Source organism: Pinus tabuliformis, chromosome 1_1 (assembly GCF_031772625.1).
Source record: "Pinus tabuliformis cultivar Carrire ecotype Pingquan chromosome 1_1, CPIR1, whole genome shotgun sequence".
NCBI classification, from domain to species: Eukaryota; Viridiplantae; Streptophyta; class Pinopsida; order Pinales; family Pinaceae; genus Pinus; species Pinus tabuliformis.
The window spans coordinates 204253032-204271968 of NC_142297.1; the positions used below are offsets into that span (position 1 = coordinate 204253032).

Genomic DNA, 18937 nt, shown 5'->3' on the forward strand with positions numbered 1-18937 from the left:
TGCTTACTTCAAGTTCCGAAAATAAACGAAAACTTGTAAATGAAAGAAAACAAGAATCAGAAATAAACTAAGGAAAATAGAAACTAAATGAAAATGAAATTGTAAATGCATACTTGGAAGGAAATTGTCTGTAAATTTTACCTCATGAATCTTCAAATTCCTCCTTAGATTTATCAAAATTATGACTTTGTTCAAAATCATTTCATTATTTATTCTAAATTAGAGTGGGCAATTAAGCTAAAGGAAATCAATTACTCATGTTCAGAAAATTTGAAATTCATAGAATTCATCAGAAATGAAAATGAGAATATGCTCAATTTTGAATTGCAACAACAATTTATTACCTCTGCTCATTATGAATTAACTTGAGAAGAATCTATACTGTTATAGTGTTTGTTCAATAATTCCTTTAGTAAATAAATATGATGTGTATTGCAACATCAAATAATAACTAAATATCAGAATAGAATAAAGCCACTGATTATGAAAGAATATCGACACAAATTCAAATGTGTGCACACAGCAAAATGGACACCCTTAAGGTCATTTTATAAATTCCGAGGAAGATAAGATGAACTTCATATGGTTCCAGCAAAAAGTAAGACTGATTAATAATAATAGAATTGACATTAAGCTTGTGAGTTTAAACAATCATATATTTTATTGGATAAAGATATCATGAAGCTTTGTATCATCAAAACCTTTGATATATAAATTTCAAAAGAAAATATTATAAGGAAATCTCGAAATGAATAAAAGTGCCTTTGAGGTGATCAGTGCCAAGTGTGTACACATTTGAATTTAGTCAAGACATTATTCAAAATAGGCAGAGTGTTAGGATATTCCGACACATAGGAAATAGTTAAGTACAACTTGGTCTAGTATAGAGTTAGGTATAGAGTTAGGTAAAGTGTGTTTCTTTACCTTGTACGGTTTGTAACTTACAATCCGACGGTCACGATATTTAGTGATCCGACGGTTCATTCTCTCCTCGGTATTACCGACACTTGATCCGTGGCTTGACACCCGATTGGTCCATGATTTCTATTTAAAGCGCATGGAGGGTCATTTGTAGGGTAATCCGTCTATGAGAGAAGCTTATGTAAATTTTCATTCTTTTATTAATAAATTGCCTGAAGTGGCCGCGTTGGCTCAGGTCGTGGACTGTTTCCCTCTTTGAGGGTTTTAACCACGTCAAAAATACTGGTGTATTGATCTGTGATCTGGTTGTGAGCGGTGTCCTTTGGTGTTCTGTCTGAGGAACTTACCCTGTAAATTCCTACATGGTATCAGAGCTATTTGAGGGCTGCGTCCGTTGTTGATCCAAATCTGAAGCCGGTGGAACTGCATCCGACTTTCGTTTCCCAGATCTACTGTTTCTGACTACTTTCGGGCCGAGAGGACTGCTCTATTGTGTTGGGAGCATTTGTTCCAGTGAGGAACCCCTTTCGTTTCACGCGAAAAGGTTTCCGGTAGCCCTAGCTGCGTCATTTTTAAGATCTGGAGGTATACAGTGTTTATTTGCAGTTTACAGTTATTTTCTCTCTGTTTATTTCGGTTTCGGTTTATTTAGCTTTTTTTATTACCGGATCTGAACCTTTTATTTCTACGTATGCTCTTTGCCCCGCGACTTTGTGCGATCTGGGCAAATCAGAAACAGAAAGGAAGGATTTTTCTCATGCGTATGCTCTTTTCCCTGCGTCTTAGTGTGATCTCGGAAAATCAAAAACATTGAGGAAAATATTTAGTTTCCGGCTAAAGCTAACTTCGAGCCGTAAGGTTCGTTTTTCTTGTATGTCCATGTTTGGTTTTGTGTTTTTTTTTGTTTTGTAGGTAAAAAGAGCTTTCTCAAAGCAAGCACGCAACCCAAAGCATCAACCCCCCCCTCTCTCTCTCTCTCTCTCAAATTTTTTGTATAGCTCATTTGGTTGAAAACTATTTTAAGAGAGTATAGGTCTTGGGTTCAAATCTCCATTTTGTGGGGGCGGATTTTTCATTTCCACACATTCCCGCACTTCGTCGGCGACTTCATCAACTCTTTTTCAAAAAGCCATAACTTCTTCATCCGGAAGTCGTTTTCATAGCCATTTTTTTTAAACCAGCCTAATTTTTCGAGATCTATCCATTGGAACACTTAGTTTCAGCATCTTTAGCTTCACTTTCTGTTGAAATGGAAAGTCAATACCAAGTTACTCTTGACAGCACCAACTACTTCCAATGGTTGTCCTACATTGAGGATTTACTTAGAAGTAAAGGTCTGTTCAGAATAGCCTCAAGCCAAGAAACCAAACCGAAAGATGAAGAGAAGGCTGCTAAATGGGAAAATAGGCAAGATCAAGCACGTGGATTGATAGGGATGTCTGTTTCTCCAGATCTTAGATTCCATATTGCAGAGCTTGATACTCCTAATGAAGCAATGAAATAGATTAATAAAGTTTTTGGAATTAAAAATGAACTTAGAGCCCATCAACTTGAAAATGAGTTGCTTACATTGGACCCCATTAATTTTTCTTGCATTGAAGATTTCTTGTCCAAGTTCAAGACCCTTAGATATCTCTTGGAAGGTGTTAAGGTTAAGAAAGAAGATAGTAATCTTATCTATTCCATCCTTACTAAGTTGGGACCAGCCTACTCTGTGTTTGTTTCCACCTTCCATTCTACAAGAGAAGCCTTCATTTCTCAAGGACAAGACTACAAGTCCCCTTCCTTTGATTCTTTTTGTGATTCTTTAATAAGAGAACAAGAAAAACTCTTACACCTTGGTCTTCTTAATCTTGGAAACTCTTCTAAGAAAGCGTTAGCCGCCCAGCAGCAACCAAATTCAAAGAATCCTAAGAAGTCATATCCTAAAAAGAATGGTCCTAAACCAAACAAGGGTCGTAAGCAATCTCAGCCTCAAAATGAAAAATCATTTCAGCAAAATGATAAGACAAATAAAAACAAAGGGAAGAAGTCTGATAGACATTGCAACTTTTGTAATCGAGATGGCCACTTAGAATCCAAATGCTTTAAGAAAATGGAAGCCTTGGAAGCAGCAATGAAGAAGCATAACATCCATTTGGAGCACTCTTCAACTTCAACTTCATCTTCGGGAATGGGACTTTCTGCATGTGGTTGTCAATCATCTCGGTTTGGTTATGCACTAAATGTATCTTCTTCTTCTCATTCTCATGAGTGGCTCATTGATTCTGGAGCTTCTTATCACATGGCCAAAAACAAAGCCATGTTTTCTTCTTTAAATGATTGTAACACCAAAAATATATATGTTGGTGATGATAGATCTCTTAATGTTGTAGGGACTGGAACTGTTTATCTAGACAATGGTCAATTTAATGATGTATTATGTGTTCCAAACTTATCCTGCAACCTTCTATCTGTATATCAGATAACTCATTCAGGTGAAGGTAAAATCGTTGAATTTTTACCTCATGATGTTGTAATTAAGGACCTAAGAGATCCTAAACAGATTTTAGCTACTGGCATTGCTAATGATTCTACAAGGTTGTATAAGTTTCACAACTTTGGGTCATCAAATCTTCCCTCAGTATTTGTTGCTCATAACGATGAAGTGAGCAAACTTTGGCATGAACGATTTGGTCACTTAAACTATCGCTCCTTTCAGCATCTATGTAAAGAAAATATGGTGACAGGTCTTCCAATGGTATCTTGCAGAGATGGTGTTTGTTTCGGGTGTGTACTCGGAAAACATCATCGGGATAGTTTCGAAAAACGTGCCTCTTGGCACGCCTCAGCCCCTTTACAGCTTGTGCATAGTGATTTATGTGGTCCACTTCCAGTTGTTTCATTCTCTGGCTGCAAGTATTTCTTAACTTTCATTGATGATTTCTCCAGACGCACTTGGGTATACTTCTTAAAACTCAAGAGTGAAGTATTTAACACATTTTTGGCCTTCAAGGCCTTTGTTGAAAAACAATCTGGACATCAAATTCTTAAGCTAAGATCTGATAATGGCGGAGAATATGTTAAAAACACATTCATCAACTTTTGCACTGAGAATGGAATTCAAATGCAACATACTATTCCATATACTCCACAACAAAATGGTGTAGCTGAAAGGAAGAATCGCACCTTAAAGGAAATGGCTAATTGTATGCTACGATCTAAAGGACTTGGTCTTAGTTTTTGGGCAGAAGCAATTAACTGTGCAAATTACATAATAAATCGCACTCCTACTAAGGCTTTAAAGAATATCACTCCAGAAGAAGCATGGAGCTCAATTAAACCAGATGTAAGTCACTTTCGTGTTTTTGGAAGTGAAGCATGGGCCCATATTCCAGATGAAAAGCATAAAGCTTTAGAACCTAAGAGTGAAAAATGTACTTTTGTTGGATATTCTGAAGATGTCAAAGGCTATAGACTTATTCCATTTAAGTCCAAAAATGTTATCATTAGAAGAGATGTAAAATTTGCTGAAAATATATCGGCCTGCGAGCCTAGTCCGGCGGATGTGCCACCTCTCCCTATCTCTTCTACTTTTGAAAACATTTCTTCTTCAGATGATGAAAGTGAGGATGAAAATCCTCCCCCACCATCTCAGGATCCTCCTTCAGCTCCTCAGTTTCCAAAATGGGTTCGTGCTACTCGAGATGCAGCAGGTGATCTTGCCGGTGATCCTACAGATCAGCGACGTACACGTTCTCAGTTTGACAGAGCCTCTTCTTTACTGGCTCAAGCTCCAGTGAATTATGATCCTGACACCTTTGCAGAAGCTTTAGGCCATCCAGATTGGGAAGCAGCTATGAATGAAGAATATCATTCATTATTGGCAAATGATACATGGGATCTTGTTCCTCTACCAAAGGGACAAAAACTTGTTAGATGCAAATGGGTTTACAGAACCAAGTATGGACCAGATGGGAAAGTTGATAAACATAAAGCTCGTCTTGTTGCTAAGGGTTTTTCACAAGTTGAAGGCATTGACTACACTGAAACCTTCTCCCCTGTTGCCAAAATGAACTCTATCCGCCTTGTTCTTTCCCTTGCTGCCTCTTTCAAATGGGAAGTCCATCAGATGGATGTTAAATCCGCCTTCTTGCATGGGACTTGCATGAAGAAATCTACATGGAACAACCCATTGGCTTTATAAAAACAGACTCCAGCCTTGTATGTCGGCTTAAGAAATCCCTTTATGGTATCAAGCAAGCTCCTCGGGCTTGGTATGCTAAAATGGATAGCTTTATTTTAGAATCTAGCTTTTCTAAGTGTCATTCTAACAATACTGTCTACACCAAGAAAGTGGGCAAGTCTCTTATCATTCTTGTTCTTTATGTTGATGATCTTATCCTTACTGGTAGTGATACCAACCTTATCAACCATGTGAAGTCCAGCCTTAAAAGGAAGTTTGAAATGATAGACTTAGGACACTTACATTATTTTCTCGGTCTTCAAGTCTTGCAAACCAAGGAAGTTATTTCCCTTTCCCAGTCCAAGTATGCCTGTGATATTCTACGCCATTTTCACATGGAAGACTGTAAGCCAGCCCCTTCTCCCTTTCAATCTGGAGTCAAACTTTCAGTCACTTGTACTTCTCCTGAAGTTGATGCTACCTTATACCGTCAACTTGTAGGAAAACTTTTGTATCTAACCCATACTCGTCCTGACCTTTCCTTTGTTGTTGGCCTTGTTGCTCGGTTTATGCAAAACCCACGTGAAAGTCATTGGAAAGCAGCTAAACGAATACTTCGTTATGTTCAAGGTACAGTTCAGTTTGGGATTCATTACAGTGCCGAAGCATCTCCTCTATTGGTTGGTTTCATTGATTCCGATTGGGCTGGTGACCCTGATGATCGGAAGTCTACTGCAGGTTATGTGTTCACTCTTGGTTCAGGACCTATTACATGGGCTTGCAAGAAACATGGTGCCATTTCTCTTTCTTCAGCAGAAGCAGAGTATCATGGTGCCGTAGAAGCTAGTAAGGAAGCCTTGTGGCTTCGTCAGATCCTGTCAGAGTTTGGCTTTCAGCAGCAGCATCCGACTACACTTTGGTGTGATAATCAAAGAGCCATTCAGCTATGCAAAGATCCAGTCCAACATCAGCGCAGCAAACACATTGAACTGCACATGCACTTCATCAGAAAGCTCATTCATGACCAGGTTCTTGAAGTGCAATATTGTTCAACAGATGATCAAGTTGCAGACATCTTTACAAAGGCTCTCACAGAGGTGAAGTTCACTAAACTTCGATTTATGGTTGGAGTTCAGGAAGTTGTCACTAAGGGGGGATAGGCTCTAGTGCCTCCTTCCTTCTCCTATTGTGTCATATTTGTAAATCCTTCAATCCTATCCCAAGTTGTTCTTAAGGGGGGATGTTAGGATATTCTGACACATAGGAAATAGTTAAGTACAACTTGGTCTAGTATAGAGTTAGGTAAAGTGTGTTTCTTTACCTTGTACATTTTGTAACTTACAATCCGACGGTCACAATATGTAGTGATCCGACGGTTCATTCTCTCCTCGGTATTACCGACACTTGATCCGTGGCTTGACACCCAATTGGTCCATGATTTCTATTTAAAGCGCATGGAGGGTCATTTGTAGGGTAATCCGTCTATGAGAGAAGCTTATGTAAATTTTCATTCTTTTATTAATAAATTGCCTGAAGTGGCCGCGTTGGCTCAGGCCGTGGACTGTTTCCCTCTTTGAGGGTTTTAACCATGTCAAAAATACTGGTGTATTGATCTATGATCTGGTTGTGAGCGATGTCCTTTGGTGTTCTGTCTGAGGAACTTACCCTGTAAATTCCTACACAGAGTAGAAGTATTGCTACAATAGATTTTGATTTAAAATTGGGAAGCAAGAATTAAAAAGTTTCTGATGAGAAGAAAGTGTTTCACTGAACATGTATGAGAAGGGTTGATTTCTTTTCTTTATTTTTTTAATCTGCAAAACTATTGAGAATAAATTAACTACATAAAACAAGCTAACTAAATTCATTCTACTGTTATTCTAACCATATAAATGAAAATGACTAGGTATAGTCATATATCCAGTGTAATCACTCTCTCATTTTTAATTCTTGTATATATGTACAGTTCAAACATTAGTAATAGAAATACAAATCTTTTTTTTTTTTCTGAATGTGACTAATCTATTATTATACAAAACAGAGATACATAAAGATTACAATGGGCAAGGCTTTGAAGTTTTGCCTATCAGCCCTTTCCTTGCCCTGCTTTCATTTCCAAAATTGAGTAGAATTCAAAATTGGAATTTGTTGCTTGACCACTGAAGACATATTGACAGAACACATAGTAACATAACAGACACCAGGGCCATGGACTGACCCATACAAAGACCGACAGACACCTGGACTATTACAGCCGACACTTGAACAATTACATTCGACACTTGAACAATTAAAGCCGACACATTGACAGAGATGTGGATAACGCTTGGCAGAGTCATACATTGAGAACCCAAGAAAAACAGCAGAGGTTACCGGAGCGAGTTTATTCATCATCGGTAGTCTGGGGCGCTTCTTCAATCCGGCAGCCGAAACGGAGCATATCTTCAGAGTCGGAGAGCTGGATGACCGCGTCCGGGCTCCCTTCTGGTGCGGGCTTGCTTGGACCAGCCCGCGTTGAAGGGCCAGCATCATGTTCACAATTAGAGGCTGGGCGCACAAGTTCAGGACCGAGCACACGTCCCGGGGCCAACCCACAGGTGTCTACCCCAACCGGAAGGCAAGCGACCGGAGATTCCTCTCTGCTGGAGCGAGGCCATTCTGGGAGAGGCTCTGCCTCCATGTTCTGAGAGATGCCCTGCTCAACCGAAATAGAAACTATCAGAGTGGAATTAGCTTGAGGGCAGGGGAGTCGATACCTGAGCATAGGGAGCTCCTGCTGACCCTCCTCTGAACTTGGATTTCTGCCATTAAAACCACTGTCCTCCTCATTGCTACCTTGGTACCTCCGCGGCATTGAAGTTACTTCGATGGAGGAGGAGGGCGAATTGAAATTTTGCTGCTGCGAGAGGGCCCTGCCTCTGGTTCCCCCTCTTCGGCTGCCCATCCGCGGCCTCTCCCTCGGCATTGCAGAATGCGGCTTTGCCCAATCACCCCGAGCTCCTCCCACAATAAAAACCAACACAGTCTCAGCACCGTTGCAGGGTGCGTGTTCTCCCGGCTCAAAAACCAGCGTGACGCCTCTCAAGTTCCTATGCTCTTTGCCTTCTGAGCGAAGCAAGGCACCTGCGCAATGCTCACCCATATTCCCCTGAACCCTGCACATTCCTTCCTTAAAACGCTCCATTGCATCGATCTGCAGCCCCCTCCCTCGAGCCGAGATGACAGGCATTAATGCCTTCCTCTGTTTGATTTTATGCATATTAATAATCCGCTTAACGTGGTACCCTTGGACACCGCGGGCCTGCCACTTGCCCACGTGATGGCTCATGCCATTAGCACGTTGCAGTTGCACCCGCATCCGGGAGGATGAGGTCCTTCTGTGCCAGAGAGATGCAGTCATTGTTAAGCTTATCATCGTCGGAGGTATCCAGGGATCCTGTAAAGTATACAATACCCTGAGAAGCACCTTGGTTGGCAAGTCTGTCCGCCACCTTGTTCGTTGTTCTTCTTATGTGCTTGAAGGTTAAGCTTTGGGGAGTTTGTAGCTTTTCCTCCAAAGATTCCAACCTGCTTAGTAGCCTCCAGCTCGTGGCTACCTTAACAGCTGACGTACCTGCCTGTATTCTTTGGGCGGCATTGATAAGGATTAAGGAGTCTCCCTCCACTTCCAAGGGGAAGTATCTGTTCTGTTCTGCAAGACATAAGCCCCTCCATAATCCTTCTAATTCAGCTACATTATTGGTGTCTTTGCCCAGTGAGCCATAGAAAATCTGCATTATCTCTCCTGAGTGATTTCGGAAGAGTCCTCCATAACCCGCAAGCCCTGGATTGCCTTTGGCTGCCCCATCAAAGTTTAACTTATAGGTAGCATAAGCTGGAGGGGACCAGCTGGAGGGAGAGGCGCTGCTGTTAGAGGTTCGGGTGTTTTCCTTCGGTATTGCTGAGAGGTTTATGTTCCATGCCTTCAGAATCCTACATTCCAATGGGGAGTTTGGCATATCTGTATCCGACCAAGATTTGATGGCAAGTGTTTCTTGCAGTTGTTTGTTTAATATTAGCCATAAGGCCTCAATGGACCTAGAAGAATTGTTGAAAATTCTATGGTTTCTTTCCTTCCATAGAGTCCAATATATGAATCCTGGTAAGAGGCTCCACAGATGGTTGAGAAGCTGACTCTTGAAGGGGGATTTGACCCAGTTCCTTAGATTCTCGGTTATATCCTCTGTCCTGGCTTCTGATCTCATGTTGCAACTTTCAACTTTCCTCCATATTTGCGCTGCTAACGGACAAGTTTCCATGAGGTGACCGATTGTTTCAGAATGACTGTTGCAATTCGGGCATCTTGATGGCCCTACAAATCCGCGCTTTACCAGGTTGTCCCATGTGAGTATTCTTCTTTTGCTGAGCAGCCATAGGAAGGTTGAGATTTTGGGCCATATTCCTGGTTGCCAAATCTTTTCCCAGATGGGGTCCTTATTGGGCTGATTTTCGGAATATCTGAGCTGGTGTGCCTCTTTGGTGGTGAATGTGCCCTTAGGCATGTGTCCCCATCTGAGGCGATCCTGTAGAGTAGAGTATCGAATTCTTCTGAATGATAATTCTTGATCTATGTCCTCATAAGATTCTCCTTGCCCAGCTCTCTGCCAGAGGCTAGCTTTCTTCCAGATTCTGAAGTCGGTGCTTGCGGAGTGTTGCCAAAATTGATTAACATGAGTAAGGTGTGCTTGCTGCATTTGCTCTTGCCAGAGGGGCTTATGAAAAACTGTGTCGAGCCTGGGGAGCTGCTGCCACGAGTCCTCCCAAAATCTTGCCGTAGTGCCGGAGTGAATTTCCCAGAAGCTATGTTCTTGAATGAACTTGCTGTGTGGTTTGGCTGCGTTCCAAATGGGGGATCCTTGGGTAGTGGAATTGATTCGGATTAAATCAGACCATTGACTGCCTGGTGCATATTTGGCCTGCCATATTTTGGCCCAAGGTGCATTGGGCTTGGTGATCCAATTCCACCACAATCGAGCTCCCATAGTGTTGTTGTTCTGGATAGGGTCTCGTAAGCCCAGGCCTCCTTCTGACTTGGGTTTGCAGACGTTCTGCCAATTTACAAGCGCCCATTTCCTGTTAAGGCCCGAAGACCCCCAGAGGAAGTTACGCTGAAGATTGCGAATAGATTTTAAGATCCATTTTGGGGCAGCCAAAAGAGAAAAGAGGTACAATGGCATGGCCTGAAGAAATGATTTAATTAGGACAAGCCTGCTGGCGGTGTTGAGAGCCCGGTAAGTCCACAGGGAGAGTTTGGATTCTAGCTTATCTAGAAGAGTCTGCCAGGAGGAATGCTTGATAGCTGCAGCGGCTAGGGGGGCCCCTAAGTAAGACGAAGGAAGCTTGGAAATAGAGAATTGCAATATTCTAGCTATGTTCCTTTGAGTGGAGGGGGGGTGTTGAAAAAATAGAGCTGGGATTTTGATGCATTGATGGAGGTTCCAGAAGCTTGGGAGAAGATGGAGAACAAGGATTTAAAGACAAAGGCTTCTTGAGAAGATGGGTATCCAAATAGCAAGGTATCGTCAACAAATTGCTGGTGGGATTGAGGTGGCAAGCCATGCACAGAGATGCCTTTGAGCATTTGAGAAGAGACAGCGGCCTTTAGAAGTCTACCCAGCCCTTCTGCCATGAGGACAAAGAGGAAAGGCGACAGTGGGTCCCCTTGTCTTATGCCTCTAGATGGCCGAAAGGGATGAGAAGGAGAACCATTTAACAGAACCGAAAAGTTTGGAGAGGAGATTAAATTGATGATCCATCTTGTCCAAGTGTGACTGAAGCCAAAAGCTATAAGCATTTTTTGTATATAGTTCCAACTGAGCTTGTCAAATGCTTTGGATAAATCTAGTTTTAGAAGCATACCTGGCTTTTTTAAAATCTTGAGAGAGTGAATCACCTCATTTGATAAGATGATGCCGTCCATTATCTGCCGCCCTTCAACATAACCTGTTTGTTCCGGCAAAATGAGTAAGGGTAGGAGAGGTTTGAGCCGATTCGCTATGACCTTGGTGATGAGCTTGTATATGACATTGCATAAAGCAATGGGTCGGTAGCTTTCCGGTTTACTTGGTTCAGCACATTTGGGGACCAATGCTATGAAAGTAGTATTGAGAGCTGGAAGAATCCAATGCATGCTTCTTGATTCTTCCACCAGCTCCCAGACCTCTTCTTTGATTAACTCCCAGAATTCATGGTAAAAATTGGCAGTGAAACCGTCTGGCCCAGGGGCTTTGCCATCCTTGAGCTGGTTCATCGCTTCTTCAATTTCTTTTAGAGATGTGGGCTGAAGCAGTTTGTTGTTGTGCTCATCAGTTATTATTCGAGGAATATGCTGAGTGATGGCTCGAATTTCTGCGTCCCTGTTTCCTTCCGGTTCTTTGAGGATGTCATGAAAGTAGTTGGTTAATTCCTTTTCCATGTCTTCGTGAGCTTCGACTCGCTCTCCTTGTTGGTTGTTGATGAAAGTTATGTTATTATGCATTCGCCTTTGGATAGCTGTTCTGTGAAAAAAATTTGTGTTCTTTTCTCCCTCTTTTAGCCAGCTGATTCGTGATTTTTGTCGCCAGAGTATTTCTTCTTGTTTCCTCCGTTCTTCTAATTGATGCCAGAGGATTTGCTCTTGTTGGGACTATTCCTCCGTTCGGCCTTCTTTGATGATGTCTTGCTGCAGTGCTTCCATTTGCTTTTCCAACCTTTGTCGATTCTCCTGTATGTTACCAAATTGTGTTCTATTCCAGTTCTTGAGGACTTGCTTTAAGTTTTTTAACTTTTGCTGGAATTGGTACATTTTGGCTCCTTCTGGTGGCCTGTAGGACTTCCAAGCCTCTTCTACTATTTGCCTAAAATTTGGGTTTGTAAGCCAAAAGGCTTCAAAGCGGAAAGGCCTATTGCATCGTGTACCAGGCCGAGACCATTGAAGCATTATGGGCCAGTGGTCCGAACCTCCTTGGGGCAAAATTGATGCATTGAAGTCGCCTCCTATATGGATTGCATTATCTGAAAGGAGGAACCTGTCAAGCCTGGAGGCAATGTGATTGGTACCGCTGCGCTTGTTAGTCCAAGTAAAGATCCCATTGGTGGTTGGAATGTCCATTAAGTGATTGTCCTGAATAAAATCTCTGAGCCCTTTGCTGTCAGTTTCTAATCTTGTTCGTCCCCCTGTCTTTTCCTCCAGCGATTGTATGATGTTGTAATCTCCTCCACAAATCCAGAGCGGGAACTGTCTGTGCTCATTTAAACTAGAGATCGTATTCAACAGATCTAATTTCTGTTGAATGCTTTGCGGAAAATAAACATTTGAAAGGTGCCCATGAATATTTGTGCCTATAAGATGAAAAGATGCTTGAATGAGGAAATGGGTGGCGTGGAAGTCGTAAAGAGTAAGGATCTGTGGATTCCATAGCATGGCTAATCCACCTGAAGCTCCTGAGGCGTCTACGGACATTGAGCTGCTGCCGGCCCAAATTTTGTTGCGTGCTTTGTCCATGGCAATTGTGCTGCTTTTAGTTTCTTGAAGAAAAACTATAGAAGGTTTTTCTTGTTGAATCAAGTTCTTGATCATTCTGATTTTTGAGGGGCTGTTGAGTCCTCTCACATTCCAGGAGATCAGCTTCATAGTAAGTGAGCTGTAGGTTTATAGTATTTGGTCAGCTTAGGGAATCTCCCTGATTCCATAAGCAATTCTCCCACTGCAATGGTTCTCTGCAGATCCGTTTTGCGTCCCCTCTTCTTGGTTTCTTTGAGAGTCTTTTTTATATCCCATGGACTTCCTCCCTGTATGCCGAGATTTTTGTTGTGCTGTACCGTGGCTAGGACTCCTTCTAGCCGATCTATTTGCCAGGGAGGAATGGTATTGTATTCTTTTTGCTTACAGGCTGCTTCAAGTTTTAGGAGATCAATGCCTTCTATGATGATGTTCTCCGGATCTTGTTCCATGTTGCTAGGGGTGTTTTGTTCATCTTCCTCTGTGGTATTCTGTAAACTTAGCGCTAAAGCTGCATCCATGTCCATGTCAGAGTCTGGTTTCTTGGAGTTTAATATTGATTTCCCTTTGCCGGCAGAAGGGTTACTGGGGTCTGAGGCTACCTTTGTGATGTCTTCAAAAGGTGGAAGGGGAGATTGGAAAGAGCTGAGATTGTCTGAATGCTTAAGGGTCTGGGGATTGAAGGATGAAGAGGGCTGAAAGACAGAGTCCATAGGTTCTTCACTGGGCGGATCTTGGTTGGCTAGAGGGGAAAACTTGTTACGAGAGTCTAATCTAGAAGAGATTTCTGGGGCTGCCTGATTTCTCTTGGTGTGCCTGCGGCGGTTGGGGATTATGGTAAAGCCTTCCGAATCTGTCCGGTTCTCAGAGGGAGAGGCTTTGGATTGCTGATTAAGAGGGCAATCCCTAAACAGATGCCCATGCGCATGGCATTTACGGCAACGGAAAGGGATGTGTTCATAATCAAGAGTTTGCTCCCATTCAAAATCTTCGTGAAAGAGACTTACCGTGTCTGCCAGAGTCTTGGCGAGGTGCATCTTAACACAGATCCGAGCATAGGATGTGTATTTGCGCTTCTTTGTTTCCTCGGCAACTTTGATGAAGGTCCCCAGTCTGTTGCCAATGTCTGCAAGCGTTTCTTCCTTCCAGTATTCCACAGGGAGCCCGTACATTCTTATCCAGACGGGAGCCCAACTGAAGTCCTCTTTATCAGGGTTAAATCGTGGCTTCCATTCTGTGAGGTACAGTCCGGATGAGTTGAAGAAGTATGGGCCACCCTCGAATACCTTAGTTTTGTCCTCCAGGCAGTTAAATATGGCTGTGAAGAAGCCTTTTGGACCTAGTTGCAGCGTAACTTGTCCCTTAGGTTTCCACTTTGATTCGATCCAGCCATTCAGGGCTCTTTCTGTCGGCCAGAAGCCCAGGAATTTTCCGATCAGGGCATGGTCCTGCATGTACTGGATTTCTCCATTGATTCGATGACTGGGCAGTTCTATCCTGATGCGTTCTGTCGACTTTGGAATGCATGTAGCCGAGGTCGCCTTTGGCTGTGACGAAGAAGCGTTTTGGCACTTTTCAGTTTCTGGGTCTGTGGCTGCAGGCTGATCTGCAGGGATCTCCTTGTCGTTGGTCCTCTGGCCTTCATGCTCTGTTCCGCGGTTTGTATCAGGAGTAGTCAGCGGGGTATTATTCGTCTTCTTGCCGTCTGAGTGGGTATTCGAAGGAGGGGGGGCAGAGCCCGCCCCTCCTGCTGGCTGCGCCATGGAGGGCCTTCAGCAGTGAACTGACGGCTTAGCGTGATCCGTCAGGTACGAGCAGGGTGCAGGGTTCTGAAATGTCTGCAGGTGCGCAGGCATCCGTAGGGTTTCGCTCAGAGCCGATAATAGAAATACAAATCTAATTAAAGTAAGAAAGCTAAATATAAAATTAGAATGTACAGTTATTGTTAGCAACTTATTTACAATGACCTTATTTTGAAATGTTCTTTCCAACTCCAATTGGATCATAAAAATCTAGATGGGTTTCCATTAACGATTGGGAAATGTTCAAAAGAGGAGACGACAGGTCGAGTTGTGGATAGGAGATTTTAAATTCAAAGGCCTGGAAAAAATTGTTAGTGTTATTTGTAAGTGTTAAACTATTAACAATCTTCCATGAAGAAAAGCTTTCCAAATATTTTTCAAATGAATTAATGAAAAATGGATGGAAATATGTTAGATATAATGGAAGACTATACTACCTTTGAGAAGATAGAAGCAATTGATAAGAGATGAACATCGATTGAAATTGAAATATTAATAGCTTTTGATGTTCATGATTTTAATATGAAACTTCGATTTCTCAATCGGGCAATGCATCAATTGAGTGTTCATTATTAAAGTGCTCAATATGCTAGCGTAAAGTGTCAAAACATATATTAAAAATAAAATTAAAAAATAAATCTAAATTTAAACAAAATAAATGTAAAATAAAAAATAAAATGAAATTACTATTTGTACAACTAATGTTACAACATAATTGAGATTGTTTTGAAATAATTTATTTTTCACAAGGATTGGTTAGAATAATGGAATTTGAATAATTGTCAATTCCAACTTGTGAATTAGAACGAGAATTATGATTATGAGTAGGAATGAGAGCTTGCTCATGATATGAATCATAAATTGGAATATTTTCTCAAACGGTGAAATCATGAAGATAATTTTCTGCTCTAGAATGAGAATTGTTTGGAATAATTTCTAAATTGAAACGTTCCTCATTCTCAGATGTTATTTGAATTTTCTCATGAGGATAGAAATCAATATCCTCAATGTCAGAGTAATTATCATAAACGACTTCACAATATTCTCTGGAATTTCCTTCGATCTTGTCCAATATATCAAAACAAGAAGGAATAAAAATTTCATGTTCATTAATGGAAAAAGAATGATCAATAATTGTTTCTCTATCTTGATAAAAACTTATTGGTAATTCATTTAGATCAACCTCTTTATTTTCTGAAATATCATTAATACCAAGAGGGGAAAATTACTGTCATTAAACAGAATAAAGGGAAAAATGTGAATCTGAAATAATGCAATTAAAAATGTCTCTGTTTGAGAACTCTTGTACATTATGCTCACTGTAAGTTTCAAATTGTAGATCATTCCTTTGTCTACTCGTGCTTTGTTGAAGAATTGTGCTTTGGTTCTCTGAATTTGGTATTTTCTCATCATGAAAAAATTCAAAAATTTGTACAGCAGATTGTGTGTTATTATTTACTTTGATTGTTTATGTACATTAATTATGTAATTTTGATTTTGTTGATGTATTATGGGCATATACTTTTGTAAGTGCAATATACACTTATATTTCTTTATCTCTTTTTTTAAATATCTAACTAATTTTTTATTTTATTTTATATTAGAATAGAATTCAAATTATATTTGAAAAATAAAAAATAAAATTATTTAAAAAAAATTATTGCTATAAAAAATAATGTGTTTTATATAAAAATTATTATAATAAATAATAATGAAAAACTCATTAACAAGAACATCGCAACACTTAAATTCATCGACCTAAGCTTGATAGGATTTTCGAGGGTGCTCTCTGAAGATACGGTCGAGACGGCGATGGCAGCATCGAGGACCACCTGCGTGCCAACAAGCCTACTCACAGGTCACAAGGGAAGGGAGCCATCGAGCAGAAGAGGTTTCAATGGCCGCATGACGCTCGAGCCTCTTGCTGAAAGGATCATGGTCTGAATCTTCTGGCGATCTTCGGATCTTTCCATACCCGTGAACACAAACAACCCATTGGGGTAGGCAGAAGGCGGAAGAGAAGCTCGAGAGGTGGCGATGGGATGCAGAGACGACCACCTGAGCGGCCTAACAAGCAAACGGTTTGCGGGAAATGGTGCAGATACGAACGAGAAGGTAAGGGTTTTCGCAACCATCTTTTTTGCACAGTACCAATCCCAAGATCAATGGATTTTCGGCGCTTAGAATGTTGGATCTGGCTTCCATAGTGCTAGATCTGGTAGCCCAGCACTCGATCTGGCAATCTGGCTTTCCATACACTTTATTCAAAATCCTGCATCAGGCCATGCTACACTCGAATGGCAGTTCAGATCTGGGAGGCAGAGAAATGTTTCAGAGATCATTGAAGAGGGAACAAAGACGTTGGCGAACACTGCAGATGCAGCATTCAGCTGGAACGCCTCCACTCCAAACCTGCTAAAAGAGCCAATAGAGCCCATCTTCAAATCTACAGAAGAATTATTCTCCCCATCCTGCTGGCTCTGATCCCGAACTACCCCGCCCACGCTGGAGGACATGCCCAGATTTGGATCGGAAGCTGTACACAAACATAACGTATCAAAGGTTGACCACACATCTGATGGTACAGATCATACTAATGAAGCCCTTAAGGGCAGAGTTTGTTATATGAACGACCTCAGGGCGCGGGAGCTAAACAATTTTTGGTGGAATCGATACCATATCCTAGATCAGGGGCTTCCTGAAACCACAAGGGATCCGAAATGGGGTATTAACCTCAGATCGACCACTGATTCAATAGATCTGGCATTCAACAAACAGAACAGTCCATAGCAAACCCAAATCTCGAGGCTTGCTCACAGAAAGGCTGCTCTACGCCTTGGATCACAGCCCCAAATCGTAGATCAAATCCGGCAATAGAGAGCTGCGACAATTGTGCAGGAATAGGCAAACACCCCAACATTGGATCCTGAAGCATCTGCTCCTGAAATGATCGAAGGTAAACAAAGTACCCTCTTTATCAGATCTATGGAAGGGAACACAGTATGCATCAAGATAGGGAGATGGGAGGAGATAAAAACACTCAAACAGAGGATACAAGACATGATAGGAATTCCACCCTGCAAACAACTCTTGATCTACATAGGAAAAGTATTGCAGGAGGAGCGCAAACTAAAAGAATATGACATCAACAACGACTCAACCATATGCCTTAGTACAAGACTCCGCGGAGGCTATTCAGGCACAAGCTCAAAAGGACCTGTTTCCTTCAAAGATGCAGTAAAAGGGAAGACGGAATCTCAAGCACAAACAGAACAGCGAGCTACAACCACTGGGGCCTAGATTGTCGAGTAGAGAACACAAAACCTTGCACTAACAATTTCTATACCCGAGGTAAATGAAATACATGTTGATTATTTATCTAAAGCAGTGATATGCAGGTTCAATGGTTTTTGGCCCAAATCAGAAGCCCTTCGTCAATGGATTTACTCCACTTAGACAAAAAACTATGATATCCACCTTTATTCAAAACGGTTTTTTATTGTCAAATTTGACACAATAAATGACAAGGAATATGCACTGAACAAGGGACCATGGTTCTGGGGTAATGCTGGCCTTTTTATGACATTTTGGTTTCCGGAATTTGACCCAAACACCATGGTGGTTTCCAAAATGCTCATGTGGGTAAAACTATACAACCTACCTCTTCACTTTTGGCACATCAGAGTATTAGAAGGCATTACCAATGCCTTGGGAAAATTCTTAAAAGTAGACAATAAGCGCCTTTCCAAGGATATCTATACATTTGCTAGGATTTGTGTGGAGGTTGATCTCAGTCAAGGATTACCAGGCCACATCCTCTTACTCCACAATGAAAAGAAATGGGCCCAACCACTGGATTATGAAAACACTGCCTTCAGATGCCGCATATGTCATCAAATTGGTCATTTACAAAGTGCGTGCCCACAAATAAAAAAAGACAAGAAAAGAAGTCAGCTACCAAAACCGAAAGGATGGTAGTTTTCAGCCACATGGACAGAAGACATAGAAGGGGAACAAAACACAGAAAGTACCAACATATTTCAAGAAGCAGAATATCTAGGAAATAATCCAAAACACAACGAAAAAAGCATTCCACACAACCCACAAAATGATGAAAATCAAATTGAATCTGCAATAGTTCTAAAGACAACCAATTCACAGCAGCAAAGTGAGAATCGTATCCCAGGCCAAGAAATTGGAGGAAGTAAGCGAGCACACTCTATAGAAAGCTTAGATTTTGAAAAAGAAATCCTGGCTGCCACAAATGATACACAAATGTCTATTGTAACAGCCACACCCAACAATGAAGGTTGGCCGAAAATGGAAAAAAAGAAAGGTAGGAAAGCATAGATAGACATTAATTTTTTTAGGTCTTGTTTCCAGGGGGACAAGTTTTGATAAAGCATATGCTGATTCAACATCTACAATATATAATTTTACTCAATATAAATAAAATTACAATTTTTCTATGAAAAAAATTATAATAAATAATAAAAAATATCAAATTTAAATATAATTATTATAATAAAT

The 18937-nt window shown here is 41.2% G+C and overlaps 1 protein-coding gene across 1 annotated transcript; it reads right to left on the reverse strand.

Annotated features, from left to right (window-relative positions):
• Positions 1-11750: 11750 nt before the first annotated feature.
• LOC149212241 (uncharacterized) lies at positions 11751-12737 on the reverse strand. Its single transcript, XM_089388598.1, has one exon. The coding sequence runs from the start codon at positions 12735-12737 to the stop codon at positions 11751-11753; it is 987 nt and encodes a 328-aa protein (XP_089244724.1).
• Positions 12738-18937: the final 6200 nt, after the last annotated feature.

Coding starts and splice junctions, on each gene's coding strand:
- LOC149212241 (XM_089388598.1), bottom strand. CDS start 12,737: ATGAAGCTGATCTCCTGGAATGTGAGAGGACTCAACAGCCCCTCAAAA.